General features: G+C 44.1%; 1 protein-coding gene and 1 pseudogene across 2 annotated transcripts; one reads left to right on the top strand and one right to left on the bottom strand.

Moving 5' to 3' along the window:
- Positions 1-261: 261 nt before the first annotated feature.
- On the bottom strand, positions 262-8,972 carry TAT (tyrosine aminotransferase; the record flags this gene model as incomplete). Its single annotated transcript, XM_079759746.1, has 11 exons — positions 262-402; positions 789-887; positions 1,593-1,676; positions 2,216-2,344; positions 3,214-3,366; positions 4,132-4,184; positions 4,598-4,736; positions 5,375-5,533; positions 6,601-6,668; positions 8,517-8,621; positions 8,777-8,972. The coding sequence occupies 11 exons, from the start codon at positions 8,970-8,972 to the stop codon at positions 262-264; spliced, it is 1,326 nt and encodes a 441-aa protein (XP_079615872.1).
- Positions 8,973-20,426: 11,454 nt separating this feature from the next.
- Positions 20,427-20,909, top strand: LOC307092460 (large ribosomal subunit protein eL21-like; annotated as a pseudogene). Its single transcript has one exon. The product of its transcript is annotated as a large ribosomal subunit protein eL21-like (transcript).
- The last annotated feature ends 2,928 nt before the right edge of the window (positions 20,910-23,837 follow it).

A 23,837-nucleotide genomic window follows, 5' to 3' on the forward strand; every position in this document is an offset into this window, starting at 1 on the left:
AGAAAAAAAAAAAAAAGGAGGAAGTCATCATGGAAGTGGGGCAAATTAATGAATTAGTCACTCCCGCAGGGCAGAGTGAGAGAAGAATCTGGGATTCAGAGTGTGCATATGGATATGGCTGGGGTAAAGCAGGGGCCATTCTGACCCCTCGATGTGTTTTTGAGGCTCCTCTCCCAATAGGGGCGCCTGACTCCCTGAGGAGCAGCAGGGCCCAGTCCGGCCCTCCCTGGATGGGACATAGTCAGGAGCACGGGCTCGGGCCTATTTGTCACACTCCTCGGGGCTCCCTTCAGCACAGTGGTAGTGCTGCTCACAGAACTCCTGGATCCGGCTACAGGCCTCCAGCATCATCACTTCAGGGACGGTGATCACCACCCGGAAGAAATTCGGGTACTCGAAGCACTGCAAAAATAAGAGCCTGTTATTCTCAGGGCAATTCAACCTGGTCCTGGACCACCCTAAAATGGCCAGGGCCCCAACAGCAAGAAGCAGCGCCATTTACTCAGGGCCTCATTGGGACACCAAGTCAGTGACGGAGTTCATTCGTCTTAAAAGCTTGATTTCCCCTCACGGAGAATGTCCCACCACACCTTTCCTTCCCAGTACTGATGGGATAGTGATGGAGAGAAACAAATTTCAAACAGAGGCCACAAGACACATCAGTTTGGATCTCATCAAATGAGAATACACTTTGTTGCGGGGCGGGCGGGGGGGGGGGGGGCGTAAAAACCAGCTCCCGAGGCTCCAGAAACGGTTGAGAATGTCCTGAGAGGTGCAGGAGCACTCACCGTGGCCGGCAGGCAGTGGACAGATTGTTCAGCAACTAACCGCTCCGTGAACTCCACGTCGTTCTCAAATTCTGGGAAATGTTCCATCTCAATTTCAACCTATACCAATAACAGGGAGAGGCAAACTTATCAGAAGGAGGGAAAACAGGCCAACTCCCTATGCCAGAAAGTAAGGTAGGGACTGCTCTAAAAAATACCTTGGAACGCTTGCAACTGATAACTAGCTTGATAAATAAGTTCTAGCACTTATGAGCTCATGGAATTTTTCATAAAGAAGAGAGAATATATTTATGTTAGTATTTTAGTTTATTGAGCGGTTCCTTCCTGTATGCTGATAAATGAAAGCTGGAAATAGAATGCCAGTATTGCTCAAAAAATAAACTATTAGCCTCATGGGTCAGGCAATTCTTGATTGCCTGCAACGTTCCCACCCATGGCAAGATATTTAGCATGCCTGGCCCACAAAATGGCAACAGCACCCCCCAGTCATTCTAAAAACAAAATTCCCGTACATTCCCAAACATCCCTAGGGAACCAGTATCATTCCACATTGAGAACGACAATGATGTAGAGAGCCTCCTCTGTCTTATTTCTTCTCTATGTGTCTATAAAGTGAGTATATTAAGGAATTAACTCGTTTTAAGAGGGATTTGTTGTGTCTAACACTGAGCTTAGATCATGTCAGTGGAACAATCAGGAACACGGTAATTCCTAAACTGACTGATATAGGAGCCTAGCTCTTTGTGAGCCCTGCACACTGGCTTTCCTTTGCCTTACCCAAGTGGCTGCCACCCGCATTCTTACCATGAGGTACATGGCCCCAGAAGGGCGCACTGGCCGGAGTCCAGGGATGGCGGCCAACGCCCCATAGCACAGATCAGCATTGGACTATAAGAGAAGGCAGATTAAAAGTTAAGTAAAAGGGGGAAAAACAAGTCATTAAAAGAAGAACCCAGACCAGCCAGTGTGACTCAGTGGTTGAGCCTCTGCCTATGAACCAAGAGGTCACAGTTCGATTCCTAGTCAGGGCTCATGCCCGGGTTGCAGGCTCAGTCCCCGGTCGGAGGCATGCAGGAGGCAACTGATCAGTGATTCTCATCATTAATGTTTCTTTCTCTCTCCATCTCCCTTCCTCTCTCTGAAATCAATTTAAAAAACATACTTTTTTTTTTTAAAGGAGAGTCCACATCCACGGTAAGGCATAAGGAGTCAATAAGGAAAAAACCTGCCACATGAAGCTTTGGCCAGGAGCAGAGTGAATTGCCAGCAGTTGGAAATGTATGGGTGACAGACACCTGCACTGATGCCACCTCCGGATTTGGACGTGCCATCACGGAACACTGCTCCAGGAATGAGCACCCATTATTCCTAATTCCACTGGTGGCATTCCCTGACCCCCAAAGTGAAAGGCCACAGGCTTCCCTTACCTTGAGGAAGCTTAGGGTGTCATGGTAGAACTCTTGAGGGGTGCGACGCAGGATGCTTTTCAAAGCTCCCTGGACAATGGTGCAGGGTCCCAGGATCCGCTGGCTCAGCTTCACCAGCCCATCTCGGATCTAAAAGCCCCCCAGCAAACACAGTATTTAGCCTTTCTGAGGCATCCTGGCTTCGGGAACTCAGGTGCTGACCATTCTTTCTATCAGTTCTTATATTTCTGGAGAAGTGGTGGTGCCTACTGTCATTCTTAGATCAGACCATTTGTGTTTGTAGCCCAGCTCTGCCATGTACCTGCTGTGTGACTCTAGGAAAATTCTACAACTTCTCTGTGCCTCATTTTTCTCAGCTGTCTGTAAAATGGAGATAACACTAATACTGGCCTCATAGGGTTGTTGGGAAGATGAAATTAAAATAATGCATATAAAGTACTGGCACATTGTATGCCTGCAAACAATATTAGGGTTATTACTGCTATTGTTTCCTTTTTTTGTGGTCCAAAAATTGGAGACAGATGTAACTTCTTCACAGAGCCAGATACAGAAAAACTGAGTTTGGAGAGGAAGTGGTACCATCTTTATCTAGCATCTTTCCAGGCACCCAGAACTACAGGGCCAGGAAGAAAGGGGGAAAAAACAAATCTACCTCCCACCCACTGTGCACCCAAAGTAAATATACACTGAGTGGCCAGATTATTACGATCTCTGAACGCATAATAATCTGGCCACTCAGTGTATTTGTATCTCAGATGGGTACCAAAAGTATTCTAGACTTTTGCTGGAGATCAAGCACCTATTTGCCCTGAGCTTTCTATCAGCCAGTGCAAAGGGGAAAACTGATCAGGTGCACAATTTATAGTATCTTTGATATCAAATAAATGAGGTACTCAAGAGAAGTACACTGAGTGGCCAGATTAATTATGCATTCAGAGATCATAGTAATCTGGCCACTCAGTGTATATCCCCACGTAGACATACCACATTGCTCTCACCTCATTGCCAAAAATGTCCCTTCGGTCATGGATGAGGATCCAGCCCAACCTCCAGCCAGGAACCAGCCAGCGCTTGGCCAGCCCTCCACAGGACAGGATGGGGACGTTGCTGCTGAGGGTGGCCAGAGGCTCAAATTTGGAGCCCGAAAACACCTGTGGAGAAGAGCTTGCTGTAGTTGTCTTCTTGCTTACTCTCCTCCAAATCCCATGCCTCCTACCCTTTTCCTTATATCACTCGGATTTGGGGGCTCATCCCTACGCTGAAGCATGATTGGGATCCCAAGAGGCTTCCAAGGGGGCTATCCAAAGACATTGAACCTGGTGTGTGGTCTGGATGACAGGAAGCCTACAGTGAGGAAACAGGCCCTCGCCCTGAAACATGGACAACCCCTTGAAGCCAGTTCTAGAGAAGGCATGACTTTTGGAGTGACAGATTTAGAAATATAATACGGGCCCATAGTCACTTAGCTGAAATTCCTGGGCCCAAATATGTTGCAGGATTATTTGGATTTTAGAAAGGTTATATAGCACATGTTACCATCTATTACGTAACACTCCCAGAGCACTCTGGGATAACACTCCTAATCAAGCATATTAACGTTTCTGCCCCTTCCCCTATGCTCATACAGAGCCATAAGTGAGAAAAGTAGGAATCTACAAATATCTTTATATCAGCCAAGTCAGGGTTTGCCACCCAATGAATTCCAAAGATCTTTGGATTTTCATAGCTTTTCTGGATTTCAGACAACTGGCTGAGGAGTCATAGATCTATATATCTGTGAAGAGTGCAGGGATATTGATTTGCTGTACTGAAGTGATTGGGAGTTGCTTCTGATTATTTAGATGCCACCTCTGAAGGTCCCATGAAATAATTTGGAATGGAGATTATTGCAGTGAGCTCTCCTGCCCAAGACTCACCATGTCTCCATAGATCTCATCAGCTAAGATGGGCACACACTGCCTTGCAGCCACTGAAAATAAGACAAACATGCAGAAATCATTCATGTGAATTGCCTTTGCATTTATAATTTACCTGAACTTATTGTACTTTGCATTTCATGTTTTTGTACTTTGTCTTCCTCATTAAGAACTAAATGGGTAGGTACATATTCTTGCAGGGTACAAGGCCTAAATTAGACATTTAATTAACTAGGTATTTCAGACCCTCTCTTCCACATGATGGGAGTGGCGATGTGTCAAGCATTTCCTCTCTTTCTCCTTCTTTTAAGCAAGTCCTACCATTCCAATGGCACACTATTCACTAGAGACCCTAGTGGAGCTCCCCAACCTCCATCCTAGGCTTGGAACTTAGTGACGGACTCTTTTCCCATGTGGATCAATGAATAAAGGATTGCATCTTCATCTCCTCTCCTGCTGGACTCACCGGCCAGAATCTTCTGAAGATGACTTCTGCTGAACACCGACCCACAGGGGTTTGATGGATTATTGACAATGAGACAAGCTGTCTTTTCATCAATCAGAGATTCCAATTGTTTCAGGTCAATTTCCCAAGACTTCTCTGGCTGGGGAGGAAGAAAGGGTGAGATTAAGGTGATTCCGAGCCTGGCCAGTGTTGCTCAGTGGTTGAGCATTGACCTATGAACCAGGAGGTCACTGTTTGATTCCCAGTCAGGGCACCTGCCTGGGTTGCAGGCTCCATCCCCAGTGTGGAGCGTGCAGCAGGCAGCCGATCAATGATTCTCTCTAATCATTGATGTTTCTATCTCTCCCTCCCTCTATGAGATCAATAAAATATAATATATATATTTTTTAAAAAAAGATGATTCTGAGAAATTTAAGGAGAAAATTCATTTAAATCAAATGGTGTGATATAAATAATAAAATGTGTCTGTGGTCTCAACCACCCACTTCCAGAGCTTTTCCTAGTAACATAAGTAGTAATTGAGCCGAAACCGGTTTGGCCCAGTGGATAGAGCGTCGGCCTGCGGACTCAAGGGTCCCAGGTTCGATTCCGGTCAAGGGCATGTACCTTGGTTGCGGGCACATCCCCAGTAGGGGTTGTGCAAGAGGCAGCTGATCGATGTTTCTAACTCTCTATCCCTCTCTCTTCCTCTCTGTAAAAAAATCAATAAAATATTTAAAAAATAAAAAAAATAAGTAGTAATTGAGCACTTGGGTCTAAAATTAAAAAGTCATTTACCAATAAGTTGTAGAGTTTGACCTCAATCCCCATAGATTCAGCCAAAGTCCTGTAGAGCGAGAAACCGGGTCTCGGGACGAGGATGTTTTGCCCTGGGTTGGCCAACACAGCTAAACAAAGTTCAATAGCCTGACTGCAGCCACTTGTCAGAATGACATCCTGTGAAGACGAAAAATAAAAGGTTCATTTTGCTAGCGGTTCCAACAGCAACAGGAGAAAGGAAATTGTCAGATGGGTGTGTGGGGGACAAAGATAAACTTACTTTTATAAGTATTAAGTAAAGTAGTAGGGACTGTACTAAGCCAGAAAGAATTTAACAGCCTTATATATGTCTCTATCTAAAGGTTGTTGAAAATCCTGGCCACTTAAAAGAAGTAAACAAATCATTTCAAAAAAGGACAAGTCAACTCTGATTCAGCCAGCTTCCATGAGTGGTCATTATAACCTTAGGTATTTTCACCTGGTTATTTATTTACTTTTGACCCGATATTTGAAGCCTGGCTTTACTCTGAAATGTAGGTGAAGGGTAAACAATAGAGATGAGGGTGGTATTTAAACTTGGCACTGCCATCAATTCAATATGTCGTGGTAGCTCAGTCTTCCTATTTGAGGGACCTAAAGTGAATGAGGGAAGCTTTAAAAAGATCCTATTGGGCCCTAGCCAGTTTGGCTCAGTGGATAGAGCTTCGGTCAGCCTGCGGACCAAAGGGTCCCGGGATCGATTCCGGTCAAGGATACATACCTTGGTTGCAGGCTCCTCCCCGGCTCGGGCCCTGGTCAGAGCTCATGCAGGAGGCAACCAATCGATGTGTTTTTCTCACATCGATGTTTCTCTCTGTCTTTCCCCCTCTCTGCCACTCTTCCTAAAAATCAATGGGAAAATATCCTCAAGTGAGGATTAACAAAATAAAAAGATCCTATTGGTAAAATAAAACGTTTTAACTGTTTCGTATTTAGGAATCAAACATAGAATGATCTCTGAGTCATTTGAGCCTCGTTGAGATTGACACCATATAAACTGTATGCAACGTCATCATCATACTGTGATGACATTAAATGCAATCACTGATTAGTGTCCTCGTTATATAAGAAGTCCTCGAGTTGTTAAAGGGAAACTATCCCCAGCTTTTGTTCCCCTGGAAACCTCTATGTGCAGAACAGAAACAATGGAAAGGGTGTAGTTTGCCCAACGTTGCTTCAGAGCTGGTACCCTGTCTCAGGCTCACCTTAGCTTCCAGGGGTGCCTCGGGACAGTGGTAATAGGAGGCAACCTCTTCCCGGCTGGATAGGTAACCTGAAAGAAAGGAGCAGAGGAGGAAGCTGGAAGTTTGCATCCTATGACTGACAGCTCTACCAGAGAGTCAGAGGGCTGGAGGCTTCCTTTTGTCCCTGCTCAGAGCACATACTGCTCAGGTTAGCTCTCAGCCGCTGCTGACAAAGGAGATTAAGTTTATATTGGAAATTTGTGAAATAAGCACAAATATATAAATAATAACAAGAAAGAGCTCACCAAACTGTAGGACACTCTGCACCGTCTTGGTTACTAAGATTATGTGTTTATTCTCCATGAAATACAGGATTTCAATTATTCCCAAGTCCCACCCAGGGACTATATTTTTTGAAAAGTTATAATCAAAGAGTGTGATGCATTCAGTCCATCTTAAGTTTTTCATATGATATCCCTATTACTGTTTTTGTACAATTTTTACCTTTAAAATCATAGTCTCATACATTATTTCCAAATGTTGGCTTATAAGCTTAAAGTATAGACAGTTTCATGCAAATGACCATGTTTTGCAAAACTGCTCTTCAAAAAGATGGTCTTTCGTTAGCAGGGCCAGAGGCAATATTTTATAATATTTGTTAACTTAAAAGGTAGAGATAGATCTCTTGAAGTTACAGAAATCAGCACTTCTTTATTTACTAACAAGGAAGAGCATTTCCCAAGATATACTGTCTATTCTTATCTGTGTTTTCTTTGGCCTGAGTGCTCATATCCTTTGAATATTTACGAAACTTGGTTTTGGTTTTTCAGGTTGAATCAATTCTCTAATGCTTTAAATCACTACAAACTTTTTTTTTATAACCTAATTTTTGGTCTCATTTTGTCTTTATTTTTGTTGTATGAAGCTTTATAAAATGTAAATAACCAACCTGAAAATCATGCCCCTAAACCTCTTTGAAGTGTTTTTAAAATTCTATTTTAGCATGAAACGGAACTTTTATTCTGCCTTAAGAATATGTTCCTATGTGCACATAAACACAGGAGAGAAATGTGCAACACTGAAACAAAGCCAAGGACTCACGTATTTTACCAAAATGTGTAACGTAGAAATGTTTCTTAGATGGAGAGGGTTAAACATAAATAAGAATAATTTCTTTCTGTCAGAAACAACGCTCTATTCTTCAATAGGACAGTCTATTCTTTGTTGGTGGTGTGGGTGGTATTTATTCCTCTTTACTATGAAATAATTACCACTTCATTGGGAGTGTGATCAGGACCATAATTAAAATAAGCCTTGAATACACAGAGGAGGACAAATAAAGCCAAGCAGATTAACTTAGGACCCAGAGGGCTCAGTAAACACGCAGGTGCAGCCAAGTTCAAGGCCTTCATCTGAGCATTAGACATGATAGGATAGGAGCATTATTTGAGAAATAAGTATGTGATCGAAGCCTCGAGGGGAGATATCAGTACGCCCAAGAAAGCCAGGCAAGCCCTAACCGGTTTGGCTCAGTGGATGGAGCATTGGCCTTCGGACTCAAGGGTCCCAGGTTCGATTCCGGTCAAGGGGGTCAAGGGCGTGTACCTTGGTTGTGGGCATATCCCCACTTGGGGGGGTGTAGGAGGCACCTGATTGATGTTTCTCTCTCATCGATGTTTCTAACTCTCTATCCCTCACCCTTCCTCTCTGTAAAAAAATTAATAAAATATATTTTTTAAAAAGCTAGGCAAGAAGTTGGGCCTTGAAGCTTGTGTTTAAGCATCTTAGACCCTTTTCCCCAACTCCAGGTGGCCATGTATCTTAGCCTCTCCTTAGGAACCATGCGTCAGGAAAGCAAGGAGAATTGCTAGAAATGTATTCCTCCTGGAAGAGCACCAAAGATTCCGAAGCCACTTAGAGTCTCAGGAGAAGCTTACCAATGGAGGGGGCATAGCCGTTATACTTCCCGGAGTCCAGGGCGTCTTTCATCGCCTGGGTAACTTCTGGGTCCGTGGGCAGGTTTCCAAACACAGTAGGGTCCCCTTTTCATGGGAGGAAAAAGAAAAGCCACCAAGAGGTTACTCTTCCACGCCCAGTGCTCAGACGCACCCTCCTCTCCCGTCTTCTCCCATCCGCCTGTGAGGATGGAGGTGAGGAGAACAGAGACCACCCCTCAGTCCAGTGTCCCCCAACTCACCGATTGACAGAGAAATCATGGTTTTGTCTGGGTTTGGCTTCACCTTCATGCTGTCCACGATGGCCCGGATGGGATTGAAAGTGTTGTTGGCCATGTCCGAGGGCTTCACAGACCACCGGGCCTTCCTGCCTTTCACTTTTCCCGGCGTGGAGCTTCTCCCGCCGCTGCCATTCATCTCGATCACGTATGGGTCCATCACTAGTAAAGTCTGTGGGTGGGGGGAGAGGGAAGGAGGTCGCAGAGATACTAAGCACAGAGCACCATCCTGGGCGGCTACATTTGGACCTAAACATAGGGGTGATTTCATTGGACATCCCTTTTCAAGCCTTTTTCTTTCTTTTGCTGCTTTCTCATGAAGAGTAGCTGTGTTATGAACGAGGGGAGTTTTAAGACCTCTTGCTGAGTTGGAAAATAAAACAAGAGCCCATTCTATAAGGTGAGCATTCTGTTGAGTACTTACCTGCGGTGAGATTCGCTATTTGCAACCCTAGTCCTCATAATAGTTTTAACTGTGCTCTCAATGAAACAGGGGAAATGGCATGAAAACTCTTAAACAATCAAAGAATAGGTATTTTCTCTTTCCCATGCATTGCCTGTCCAAGCAAAACGTCTCCCTAACATATCAACAGACTGTATCTTGCCTTCTGCAAGCAAGAACCAGGAGGACTCGTTCCACATTGTTAAGAATTTAGTGTTAATAGTGCTGTAAAAATAAAGCACTAGCCTATAAACACATGTCTGCCCTGGGGGAAAAGAAGTCAACACGCCACGGGGAAAAAAAGCACACACACACACACACACACACACACACACACACACACACACCCGATCACCACCACCAGAATAGCTGACGCTTTGAATTTTACCTTTGAGTGAAGGAGTAGCAAGCTGCCTCCAGGTAGCCAAACCAGAAAGCTGTCTTAATTCTCTTCTGACAAGTGACAGTGAACTCAGATGCCACTCGTGTCTCCTGAAATACCCTGCACAGGTGGGCGTTGGACCTGAAGCTTTTTTGCTATTGGTCAGGTGGAGAGCTGGGTAGCCAACCCCCTGCCTTCCTCCCCTTTTCACTTTTTGGCGCTTCTCACCTCTAACCCTCCTCCCACCCCCAGGGACCAAATCAGGAATCTGTCCCAATCAAACATCTGGAATTTTCTGTGTTAACTCTTTCTAGGCACGTGGTGAGATGCTGGAGAGGACTGGGGGGTGGGGGATGGGGGTAGTTGTGATTACAACTGGTCATTTTTATTCAGTTTTGTTGGATACAAAACAACTTATTAACATTTTATAACAGTACAGAAATGTGCAAAGGAGTAAGTGAGAGTCCTTCCTTGCCCTTTGCTAACCCACACTCCGTTCTCCCTCCCAGGGGTAAGCAGTGGCAATAATAGGGCCTTTTCTATCCATTCACCAAGGTTGAGAGATGATAGGTAGGTAAGTAGGGAGGTAGGTAGGGAGGTAGATAGAGGATAGATAGATACATATAGATTTTAGATTTTCAAAACACAGATGGGATCATGCTCTACAACTTGTCCCACGACATGTCTGTTTGCTTCCTACATCTGGGACTCCTTTCTTTCCCTGTCAGTCTACCCAGTTCTACCCCAGTCGAAACAAACTGGACAGTTGAAGTAACTTAAGGCTCACTCAGCAAATATCTTAAAAGATATCTGGGCAACCAAAACCTGTGCAATGTTATCCTTATCCTGGGAATTTTCTTTCACTTGCCTGCTATGGGGTTATTGGAAGAATAAGGTATCAGATGAGATTTAAGCAAAACATCGCTAAGCAAGCACAGCCGAGATCTCATCATTCCTGTGAGCCTATGAAAAATGCCACCCATTCAAGGGTTAAGAGAAACCTCGGTGACACCCCCCTGCCTGCCCCCCCGCCCCCCCCCCCCCCCCCCCCGCTCAGATCCTATCTGTTTATTTATTGGGTGATGAGGAGTCATTATGTAAGTTCTTTCTCCTCCATCTACTTTTCAGTGATTCGAGTCTCCAGAGGGGTTGAATAACCTTTTGTTTTTCTGGACCTTTTCAATTCTTAGTGCGTTGAAGATCTTATCTAATATGTTCTCTTCCCCACTCCAGTGAAGCAAGCATTTACCACCTCATCTTACCAGTGGAGTGGCAGAAATCACCAGATCACCAGGCAAGGGCAGGGAGCCAGCCAGGGCAAAGAGAGTTCAAGTTCTAAAGCTGGAACCCTGAGCCTTAAGCTACAGAATCAGGGCAACCCTGTTTCAAAAGATGAATATATAACCCCGTCTCTACAACACCCACAGGTCCAGAAAAGGAAAGCCTGGAGTCAACTCTTCTACTTGGCACCTAAGGCTTGTTTGTTGTGGCAAATGCAGTTGAACATTGTATAGATGGGCGCACACTCCACAGGTTAGACAGGCCTGCGCTTTGTGCAGTAGCTAATGCAGTGAGACCACGGTATTGTTTCCAAAGCGCACAGATTTTATCCAGGGAGACCATTCTTTTCTCAGTGCTTTTATGCCATTGCCCTCCATTTAAAATACAGTGGGCATGTGTGCTGGAGAAAATCAGAAAAAAGTTAAAAGCATGTATAACCTCACCACCACTCTTGACACGTTAGTCTTATTTTATAAAGTTGGGATCTTATTCTATAGACCTATTTTTCAAAGTGAGGTAAAATTCACATAACAAAAAATTCATCGTTTTAGCCATTTCCAAGTAGAAGATTCAGTGGTACTCACAATGTTGTGTAACCATCATCTCCATCTAATTCCAAGACATTTTCCATTAAAAAGCCACTCTCCATCCCCTCCTCCCAGCCCCTGGCAACCACAAATCTACTTTCTGTCACTATGGATTTGCCTATTCCTGACATTTCATATAAATGGATTCATACCAAATGTGGCCTTTTGTGTCTGACTTCAGTCATTTAGCAAATGTTCTCAAGGTTCATCCATGTTGTGCTTATATCGATAGTCCATTCCTTTTCATAGCTGATTAATATTCTATACATTGATGTACTGCATTTGTTTATCCACTCACCAGCTGGTGGACACTGGTTTGTTTATACTTTTTGGCTACTATGAATTATGCTACTATTAACATTTATATACATTTTTTTTGTTTGAACATATATCTATTCTAATTCATTTGGATAGTTTTTGTTTTGTGAATTTTAAAATTGTGTCATGAATATTTATTTTCCATGTTATGCAAAACATTCCATCATAAAGATCAGAAATTATTAAATAATTTTCCTATTGTTGGACATGATATGGAGTCTATTTTTTATCATTGCGAGTAATGCTGCAAAAATGTTGGTTTGTATAGTTATTATTTCCTTAAGATAAATTTTTCTATACATTGATTTACTGCATTGAAGAAAATAAACATTTTACTTTTATTTTTATTTTTTTAATATATTTTATTGATTTTTTACAGAGAGGAAGAGAGAGGGATAGAGAGTTAGAAACATCGATGAGAGAGAAACATGGATCAGCTGCCTCCTGCACACCCCCTACTGGGGATGTGCCCGCAACCAAGGTACATGCCCTTGACCGGAATCGAATCTGGGACCCTTGAGTCCGAAGGCCGACGTTCTATCCACTGAGCTAAACCAGTTTCGGCAACATTTTACTTTTAGGTGTGTTTTTGTTTAATAGTTAAAGCATGATATATCCTCATGTAATAAATTTAAATATAGATGTTTCTAAACTAAACTCTGAACATCTTTCCCCACAATCCCACTCTGCAGAGATAGCCCCTATAGCCATTTCTTGTGTATCTTTCCAAGTGTTTCCTATGTCTGTACAGTACTATATAACTGGTCCTGGAGTTTTAATACCCTATCTAATAAAAGAGTAATATGCAAATTAACCATCACTCCACTACACCCACAAGCCATGCCCAACATCCAATCAGGAGTGAGTATGCAAATTAATCCAACCAAGATGGCTGCAGCCACAGAGTGAGCAGGAGGCTTGGGTTTCCCCGGCAATGGAGGAAGCCAAGCTTTCCACAAACCCTGGCTAGCCCAGGCCTCCACTCAAGGCTACAAAGTTTCAATTATAGAAGATAAATAAATCCCAACAAAAATGGCGGTGGCCACAGAGCAAGCAGGAGGCTTGGCTCCGCTCAAGGCAACAAAGTTTCAATTATAGAAGATAAATAAATCCCAGATACCAGGGCCTCCACTTGGGTCACCGGGGGGCGTGGCCGGCCTGCAAACCACCACATGCCCTTGACCGGAATCGAACCTGGGACCCTTGAGTCCGCAGGCCGATGCTCTATCAACTGAGCCAAACCGGTTTTGGCCATTCCTGGCTTTTGGACATGGGCAGCTTCTACTTTTTTCTATTACAGATGAAGCATGATGAACCCAATTGTTATAAGTATCACGTGATTTGTGGGATAGTTTCTTGGAGGCAGAATCACATTTCAAACACTGATAGACCTGCCAAGCTGATCCACAGATAGTCCCCTAGGAATAGGAAGCGTACAAATATGTCTTATTTTGGCAACCTCTTGGACTTGAGACTGCCTGTCAGGATATCATGTCCACCTTGAGGGACGGCACAGGGAATCAGCCGAGTGGTGGACAGACTCATGGTGGACAGACTCTCAGAGGTTAAGACCCTTCTTGATATTGGCCTCAGCAAAGAGTCAAGGCAAGCAAGAGTGGGATTTCCTTGAAGTTAGAAGCTGTGGTGACTGATTTCTGCCACTCAAGGTTTGGACTTTCAAGGACCCCAGCTACACCTGAGACTCAGGTTCAACTCCTCCTCCCACACACGCACACAGCCTCAAGGCTTGGTGTCCTGTCCTCACCCGGACATTAAAACGGTCGCCTTAGATTGTTCAAGTAAATAACCCAGGGCAGCCGCAGTGTCAGCCCTCGTTGTCACTGGTGTTCTGTCCTTGTTGTTTGGCCTCTTTTTATCTTTGGAGCTCAAGCATTTTGTTATCTTTTATCCAACACTTCTATTTTTTATACTTAAAGGTTTTTCAGGTCATCCTGAGCTCAGTGTTGTCAGAAATGGAAGTCTCTCTCCTTGTTAATTGGAAATGTCACCTTTACCTTACACGGAATTCCTGAGTCTTCCTGAAACTTTTATGGGATATTCCTAGAATGAACGTTTTTACCGTTCTTGATACACATTGCAAGCTTGCTTTCAGAGAGGGCAGTTCCTACCTATCAGTCATTGTTTGCAAACCCTGGAAATGGTTTTCTAAAAATAAATAAATTAATTAATTAAAAAATCGTGCCTCCTTGATTGACAGGGAAGAAAAGGTTGCTGTTATTGCTGTTATTTTTATTTTAGTGTGTGTGTGTGGGGGGGGGTCACTTTTCAAGTATTTATTAGCTCTTGGTGATCTGTGAACTATCTGTTCACGTCCCTCACCTGTCTTGCAGGGGGACTCATGTTTTTCTTAGGTTACACCTGGGCCTATGAAGCCACCCAAGGGAACACAACAGCTGTTCTGAGATCATCAGCCCAGCCTCCTCTGTCTCAACTAGTCTGGCTCAGACTCGGTTTGCAATCAATAAGCAGCCAGCAGCACAGTGGAGGGTAGTCTGCAAACAGAGCAGCTGACGCAGATTCTGCAGGACACAAGGTGGGTTGAGGGGGCAGGGGCTGCTGTACCGCCCTCGTTCAGTATCTGACAACTGAACCTACGTCAGAAGGAAAAACAGACAAAGCAAACAGCTTTTGGTCATACCCCTCTTCTGCAGCCCACGTTTTCTCTCCATAGAAAAGCTAGTGGGGGTGGGGGTGGATCAGGTAGGGAAAAAATGAGAGGACCCCACCCCGCTCTATTTAGGAAGTTACTGCTACCAGGTGAACTCCACTGGGCAGCCAAGGCCAATACACTGTAGAAATACTCATACAATCTGCACCACCCGGCCGTAGTTAAGACGTTCATTTAAAAATCAAAGAATACCTTTCATTGATTTTTTTTCTTAAATATAAAACTATTGTGATTGCCATAGAAAAGCATTTTTTCAGTTGTGGTAAAAAAAAAAAAACAACAACACACATAACATTAAATTTATTAATTTAATTATTTTTAAGTGTACAGTTCAATAAGTAGTGTTAAGTATATTCACACTGCTGGACAACAGCTCTCTAGAGCTTTTTCATATTGCAAAACTGAGTCTATATCCGTTAAACACTCATTCTCCCTCCATCCTCTTCCCAGCTCTTGGCAACCACCTTTCTACTTTAAAGCTTTCTGCTTTTTGGATAGAACACTATTTTTTAAATAGTGCCATGACCCAAAGATAACCACTGTTAACCATTTTCTCAACAATGAACATTTTGAAATGTATCTTTTTCTAAGTGTACATCCATAGGCTTTATGTATTAGAATGTTCAGTGAGTGTCATTTTACATGGTATTATGAACATTTTCCTACAACTATAAAATTTTTATAAACTTACTTTTTAAAAAAAATATTATTTTTTATTGAGTTTTAGAGGGGGAGAAAGAAACATCAATGTGAGACTGAAATATTGATCGGCTGCCTCCTGCATGCCCCTTACCAGGGATCAAGCCTGTAACCCAAGCATGTGCCCTGACTGGAAATTGAACCAGCAACCCTTCGGTGCACAGGATGACGCCCAACCAACTGAGCTACAAGGCCAGGGCTAAACTTACTTTTTAATAACTGCCTGGGCTCTTCATGTTTAGATATCTAATTCTTACACCCTTCCTTTACCCATGTAGAGCAGCATAACAGATCATACTCACTGGGCAACTATCCCATCCATACCAAGCACTATTTGACACACTCTAGCTCAGTGATGGCGAACCTATGACACGCGTGTCAGCACTGACACGCGTAGCCATTTCTGATGACACGCGGCCGCTAAGGCGGCCGCATGCCGAGGATGAAACATTTGTGAAATAATGTTTTTTCCTCAAAGTGACACACTACCCGAGTTATGCTCAGATTTTTGGCGAAGTTTGACACACCAAGCTCAAAACGTTGCCCATCACTGCCCTAGCTGAATCAGCTCAGAATCCTCACATCCATTCTAGGAGTAGGGCCTGGGCTATCCCACTTTACAGGTGAACATGAGTCACACAGGCAATGGGTGGTGAATTGGAGTTCCAGGTCTTACTATACAAGTCTGCCTCTCTTTAGACGACAACGTAAGTTGAAAAGTATAGTCCTTTCTTCAATGAATAGAAAAAAATAAATAAATAGAAAACATGAAGAGACAGCCAGCTGGTGATAACTTTAAGAAAATAATGAATTAACTATGTGGATTAAGCATAGACTATTCACCTGCCTTTTACTGCTTATTTCCTTAACTAGAGGCCTGGTGCATGAAATTCGTGCAAGGGGCTCAGCCCTCGCAGCCCCTCACAGCCTCAGCCAGGCCTCGCAGCCCCATTTTCATCCAGAAGGTCGTCCGGACGGACGTCCAGAAGGATGTCCAGACAGTCATTCTGCAGCTCAGTCTAATTAGCATATTAGCTCTTTATCATATAGGATAGTTACTTTGTGTATTCTCGTCCTGAACCATGATCAATGATCATTCATCAGTTGGGTACTGAGGTTTTAATTCCCCTAGTGCAGTGGTCGGCAAACTCATTAGTCAACAGAGCCAAATATCAACAGTACAATGACTGAAATTTCTTTTGAGAGCTGAAAACCGACTTCTGCGCATGGGCCACGAAGTTTCAATCTCACTGTATGTGTGCGCCCGCATGTGGTATTTTGTGGAAGAGCCACACTCAAGGGGCCAAAGAGCCGCATGTGGCTCACGAGCCACAGTTTGTTGACCACTGCCCTAGTGAACCGTAAGTTCCCTAAGGAAGTACAAGGAGGGGGCATCCCTTATCCTGTACTTCTCCACATCCTCTGGCATGGAGCCTTATATGAGCCGTGTTCAATGCTTGCTTGCCAGTTGACAATGGGTAGTACATAACTTAGAGGGAAAGAAATGGTAGGAGTGGCAGATGAGGGAAACCAAAGCCTTTGCATAGTTAGAGAGGGTGGGGTAAGGAATCTAGGAGGGATTAGGAGGCTAGATTGGATTTGGATCACTCATAATGCCATCTTAATTCATAGAGAGAGCTTTGTAGTTTGTCCCCACATGTAATTTTTACAAAATCAAATGGAAAAAAGCAACAACAAAATAAAACAAAACAAATAACATATCTGTAAGCTGGATAGAGAAAAGGCTGCCAGAACAGAGAGGTGAACCTGGTTGAGCTTTTAATTTTTTAACTAAACTTTTTATTTTAGAATAATTTTAGATTTACAGAAAAGTTGCAAATGTACTACAAAGTTTTTCCCTATTTTTCAAATCTATGTTACTCTGATACATTTTTAGTCACACTAAGAAATAAACATTGATCCATTAATATTAACTAAATTCCACATTTTATTTGGACTTCACTAGTTTTTCTACTAATATTCTTTTTTCTGTCTCCTGAAACTAACCTGATCTCACTTTCCTTATTTTTCACCATCTTGTTTGTTTTGTGCTTTGCATAACCATTGAAACCATGCCCTATTAACGCAGCCGTTTTTCTGTAGTTGGAACTCGGTGTTCCTTCATTTGTGGATGGCTGACATCTCAGTCCCACTCTAATCCCACATTCATCAAGAACGAGTGTCATTTGTACTTACCGAGGTAGCCACCAAACAATAAGCCTAGGTTCTTGGGAAGTAACTCTGTGTTTTGCCATTCTGATGTCCAGGATAATCTAGAGTCTAAACCATGCTCCAATCCCTCAGCCTATCACTATCTCAGAAGTTCTCATTATTTGTGCAATAATATATGTTGACTGAGTTTTAAAAAACCGAGATATAATACATATGCCATAAAATTCATCTTTCCAAGTGTACCATTCACTGGTTTTTCGTATGTTCACAAAGTTGTAGAATCATCACCACCATCTCATTCCACAACATTGTCATCACTCCAAAGAGAAACCCTATCCCTATTAGCCATCACTCCCACTCCCCACCACTGCACCTTGCCCCTGGCACCGCTAATTGACTTTTTATCCCGATGGATATTCTGGATATTTCCTCTGAATGAAGTAGTACAGTATGTGGTCTTTTGTGTCTGACTTCTTTCACTTAGCATACATCCTCAAGTTTCATCCATGTCATAGCATGTATCAGCACTTCATTCCTGGTATGGTTGAATAATGTTCCATTATATAAATACAGCACATTTTGTTCATCCATTCATCAGCTGAAAGACATTGAGGCTATTCCTTAGTTGATTGTGGTGTACTTTTTTTTTATGCTCACCCTAGGATATGTCTATTGAAGAGAGAGAGAGAGAGAGAGAGAGAGAGAGAGAGAGAGAGAGAGAGTTCAGTTGGTTCCCACATCCACTCTGACCAGGGATCAAACCTGCAATCTAGGTATGTGCTCCTGAAACTAAATCTGATCTTAGACAGTTTCCTCCAACCAACTGAGCTACCCAGCCAGGGCAGTTGATTGTGTTTTGATAGCTGCTTAATACTTGCTAACTGACTCAGCTCCTGGCATCATACCTTGCCTTCCTAATTCTTAATCCCCATCCCTGTGTTACCTCCAACAAAATATATCCAAACAGTGGCTATTGCTGAAAACACATTAAAAAAAATCACACCAAAAGACCACCTCTGTAGAAATCATTGCTGATTTTTCTACCATATTCATTCACTAACGGATTCACATATAGTTACTGCGTGCCTATGTGTTAAGCACTGTTTGAGGTTCTACAGTCATAGGTTCAAGAAGATCCAGAGCCTGCTCTCAGGAAACTGGAATCTAGTGACTCAGATAGGCATTAAGCAAATCATTACACAAGTAGATAGGTAACCTGCTGTTAGGAGAAGTGCCACAGAGGAGAAGTGCAGGACGAATAGCCCAGGGTGAGGCCCGATGTTGAAGGAGCCTTCCCTGAAGAAGGTGCCTTTAAGTTGAGTTGTGAAGATCAGGATTTGTCCGGAAGAAGAGAGGGAGAGTTGAAGCTGTGAAGATATTTGTCCAGAAAAAGGGAGGGACAGAGAGTCCAAGCCATGAACATATCATGCTGAAAGCATTGATGGGGTAGGGACTTACGAGAAAGTGGTGGGGCACTATGAATAAGAGGAAAGTAGTAGACAATGAGGCTGGAAAAGGGCAGAGGGTCTGGCCAGATGATGCTTATAGGTAAGGTGATCAGTAGCTGTAGCAGCATCTTCTTGCCAAAGCAGTAGGCTTACTGTTTTCCAGTGCACCACGGTATTTAGAAATCCTTCAAGCTGCTCAACATCAGGCAACTTTCCTGCCAGTCCCGTGAGCAGCAATTCTGGTCCTGAACCTCGTTCTTGCCCACAGGTAACATATTCTATCTATTTTCTTGTCCGCTGGTCATATCTTCCCTTTGCCTCTCCAGACCCATTTTTGCCCTTCCCCACCCTTCTCTGTGCCCCAGCAGGCTGATCCCCCTCAATGGGGTCCCTGGCAGGACATTTGAAGTAGGGGGGAGGTTGAGTAATTAATCCTCTGGCTCCTTTCCTGTTAGGATGCATTTCTGAAGGCCACGGCTACTATCAGGAGGCTATCTCCACACAACTATTCTTTCTAGATTCTTGTCATTATTTCTTCCCCTTGCCCTTTCAGGCCTCAGTGGGGACAGCTCCCCTGTTGATTTCTTCACTCCCTACTCAACACCCTAAGTCCCACAAATGGCTACAACAACACTCCACATGCTCTTCAACAATGTGGCTTTGCCATTTCCCCATTGAGAGGTGGAGTCTAGCCCTAGCTGGTTTGGCTCAGTGGATAGAGCGTCAGCCTGTAGACTGAAGGGTCCTGGGTTCGATTCCAGTCAAGGGCACATGCCTGGGCTGTGGGCTAGATCCCCAGTAGGGGGCGTGCAGGAGGCAGCCTATCAATGACTCTCTCATCATTAATGTTTCTATCTCTCTCTCCCTCTCTCTTCCTCTCTGAAATCAATAAAAATCTATTTTTTAAAAAAAAGGTAAAGTCTATTTCTCCACCCTTTTAAATTTGGGCACACTCTGTGACTGTTTTGACCAAGTTGGGAGAAATGTACCATCTCAGTTCTGGATCTAGTTCTTAACTGGCCTACCAGCATCTGCTTCCTGCTCTTGGGACCCTGAGCCTCCATGTGAGAATCCAGTTTATTCTGCTGGAGAAGGACCTAGGGAAGCGCAGAGGTGCCAGGCAGGTAGGAGAGGAAGCCAGTTGGGGTGTTTAGCCCATCTGAGCCTTCAGCGTGCACCATACCAGGATGACTCTGACTACAGGAGAAATCACAAGCAAGATCCACCCAACTATTCCCAGTCAACCCTCGGAACCACAAGAGATCCAAAATGAATTCTTTCATGTCAGAACACCTCCATTTCCTTCATTAAACTATCTTCAAATTGCCTAGATTGTATGCACCATCTGTTTCCTGCTGAAGGACCACAACCAAAAGTGTCTGGCAGTAAAGATCCCACTCACCTGGATCACAGAATCCTGTGTGCGATGGGGATAGGCATAACCCTGGAAAGCCATCCGTGTGAAGCCACCCCGTATGCATGGGTCTCTATCCTGTCTCAAACACAGCACTCAGTCACCTGTTTCAGCACTTTTCAAGAACAGATGTAGCTCTTTTTGGGGGCGGCCAGAATGCCATCTTCCAGGAATTAACCAAAATGACCAACACAAGGGGAAAGAGGAGCGGCACCTGCTATATGTTCCCTAGGCCTTTTGGAAAACACGGAGTTGTTCCTTTGGCCACATACATGCGCATCTACAAGAAAGGTGAGGATGTAGTCACCAAGGGAATGGGCACTGTTCAAAAAGGAAGGCCCCCAAATGTTCCCATGGCAACACCGGAAGAGTCTACAATGTCGCCCAGCATGTGGTGGGCATTGTTGTGAACAAATCAGTGAAGGGCAAGATTCTTGCCAAGAGCATTAAAGTACCTATTGAGCATATGAAGCTCTCTAAGAGCTCAGATAGCTTGCTACACGTGTGAAGGAAATCGTCAGAAAAAGAAGGAAGCCAAAGAGAAAGGTACCAGCGTTCACCTGAAGCACCTGCCCACGCCACCCAGAGAAGCACACTTTGCGAGAACCAATGGAAAGGAGCCTGAGATGCTGGAACCCATCCCCTGGGGATTCATGGCACAGTAAGTGTAAAGACATAAATAAAAGAGCTCTGTACTGATTTTATTTTTTTTTAAAAAAAAGAACAGATATAACAGAAGAGGTTATTCTGCCACACCGTGAATCGTTCATATGCTCAAGAAAGCATGTGTGTTTTTTATTTTCCAAGCTGAGCAAATTTTTGTAATTTCCTTGTCCTTCTTGGAACGATGTCTTGGAAGAATGGAGCTCAGTCTCTCGTGAAGGTCTAACTAGTTCTGTGACTAAGAGGAGGGTATATAGATATAGTGTACATAGAAAGAGAGGGATTCCTTTCGCATCCAGTCTGATCTCTGAGCAGCCAATGAAAGGGATAGTTTTAATAATGACATGAATTACATAACCTTTCTCTTTCTTCCTGACCTTTTGGGGGACCCTTGAGCTTAGGAGACCCAAAAAAAAGCCTTTAGCTTTTTACTCAGGCCTACATTTTCCTCTGCAGTGAGATGTCTGAGCCACAAGATAGGACTCTCCATGCAGAAGAGCATCTGCTTGTAGCACAGCACAAACGTAAGCATCCCCTGCCCTGTGCCTTACGGGGTAACACAGGGTCTTCCTTACAGACAAGGCAGGTGCTGGGCCTGGCTTCTGTGCTGTAGAAAGTCCCGGGTAGATCTCCATGGCTCTGACGTTCCGAAGAATTCTCTCAGCCAAGAAGTATCAGATGTTCCAAAGGTTAAAGGGTTTGTTGCTGCCATCCCCCAGTGAGGCCTCAAGGCCACCCCTTCAATATGCTGGCTCGAAACAAGTGCCAGAGGTGATGTAACTCTACAAACTTGATCCAGGTTCCCTGCTGGGGTCTGTGGAAGGGAGAGAACCATCCATGGGGCCAAACCACAGTGAACTACCCAAGCCTGGGAACACTGAGTTCTCTCAAGACCCTGGGCAAAACAATGATGAAACACGGTGGGTCTGTAGTGTTTGAGAAGAGGACCACGGGACACATACCTCTCTCAGCTGGAGGACTGGCAGAGAGGATGAAAAAAAAAAAAAAAGAGAGACAAGATAACAGAATTCAGGTTTGAACCAAGTCAAACCTGGAGAGGCGGGGCATTGTGCCTACTTATCACTTAAAGCTCTTCCACAGCAAGAGTTCCGAAACCAACTTCCATGAATACACTCATTGAGCAAATGTTTATGAGCCAGGCTCTGCTCCGAGTGCTGGAGATACAGTAATGAGGGAGTCAAACCAAGCCCCTACCTTCCTGGAACTGACGTTCCTTTGGGGGTAGAAAAGCAATGAACAGAGAAACATATGGTAGGAGGCATCAGTGTCGTAAAGAAACAAAAAGCAGGGTGTGGGATTGGAAGGGTATTTTGTGTACAATCATCTGAATGTCCCCCACCCCCAACCACCACATAGTGACATTTAATGGGAGATGGGAATGAAGAGAGAGAATGAGTCCTGTGGATGGGGCCTGGGGGAACAAGCATTCAAGGCAGAGGGAGCAGCAAGGTCAAAGGCCTTGAGGCAGGACTGCACTTGGCGTGTTCCAGGCAGAGCCAGGTGAGCGGGCTGCTGTGAGCAAAGCAGAGGTTGCCGGGATGGAGCAAGAGAGAAAGCGCTCCAGTCTTGCTACTGAGAGGATTGAAGAGGGCCTCCTGGTTTAACAGGGCAATTTGTTCCCCAGCCCCAGACCGCCATCTACGAATGCCTTCGGACAGGACGGGGTGGGAGCGCGCATCTGCATCAGCACTGACCCCCACTCCAAACTAAAACAAATCCCGCAAAGCGGTGTGCTGCTGGCCACGGGTCAGCAGGGTCACTCAACTCTGCTTTTGGGTGCAGACCAGAGGGACAAACAGGCATGCAGATAAGACGTAAGCAGCTGTTCTTCTGGTTGAGTCTATACAGACTGGGGCTCTGGTGGGGAGTCCCCTGCAGCCACCCCCAGGATGTGAGCCCACCCTTCAGGGCCTTTACACTTATTCTGCCTCCTCTCACCCAAGGACCTGCAAATCCAGCCATTCCCTTGGTCCTCATCTGAGAGTCCTGCAGAGGGATGGTTTGAGGGAGCAATAATTTCAGTGGTTAAGGCTATAGGACCTTATAGGTTTTATAGGAGAAATTAGAAAGCTATTAATTTATTAATTTATTTTAGAGTATCTCACTCTTGTTCTGGAAAAGGCAGAATTACAAGGATAGAAAACAGATCAGCGGTTTCCCAGGGGCTGGGGCTGGAAGAAGGGATGGCTACGTGTGGGAATTTGGGAGGACGAAGGAATTGTTCCATATCTTGATTGTGATGCTGGTTATGACTGGATGCGTTTGACAAAGACTGCAGAATCGTACACCAAAAAGAGTGCATTTTACTGTTTGAAAATTGTATCTTAATTTTTAAAAAGGAAGAATAACAGGTTACCTCCAAAAATAATCAAACCAAACCAAAAACATCTGTGCTGAGAAGGTTACCACTGAATCTCAATCACATAGCTCCATGGTTGGCAAACTGCGGCTAAAGAGCCACATGCGGCTCTTTGGCCCCTTGAGTGTGGCTCTTCCACAAAATACCACGTGCAGGCGCGCACGTACAGTGCGATTGAAGGAGTACCCTAATTAAGTTAATAACAATGTACCTACCTATATAGTTTAAGTTTAAAAAATTTGGCTCTCAAAAGAAATTTCAGTCGTTGTACTGTTAATATTTGGCTCTGTTGACTAATGAGTTTGCCGACCACTGGATAGCTCATCCTCCAAAGTAATTCTGCAGAAACAGCTGGGATTTCACCCAGGAGTGGTCTGTTGCTCATTTTAGGAAGGAGTGTCCTTTGTGAAAACATATCGATATCAGGACACTGGTTTGGGGTGGTTTTGCCATTACAAGTCTTGTGTGTGGGGTACATTCGCAAGGAGCATGGAATAGAACTAAATTAGAGGGCACAGAAAGGTTAAGGAACTTGCCCAAGATCACACAG

Source organism: Cnephaeus nilssonii, assembly GCF_951640355.1.
Source record: "Cnephaeus nilssonii genome assembly, chromosome: 20".
In the NCBI taxonomy this organism is placed as follows: Eukaryota; Metazoa; Chordata; class Mammalia; order Chiroptera; family Vespertilionidae; genus Cnephaeus; species Cnephaeus nilssonii.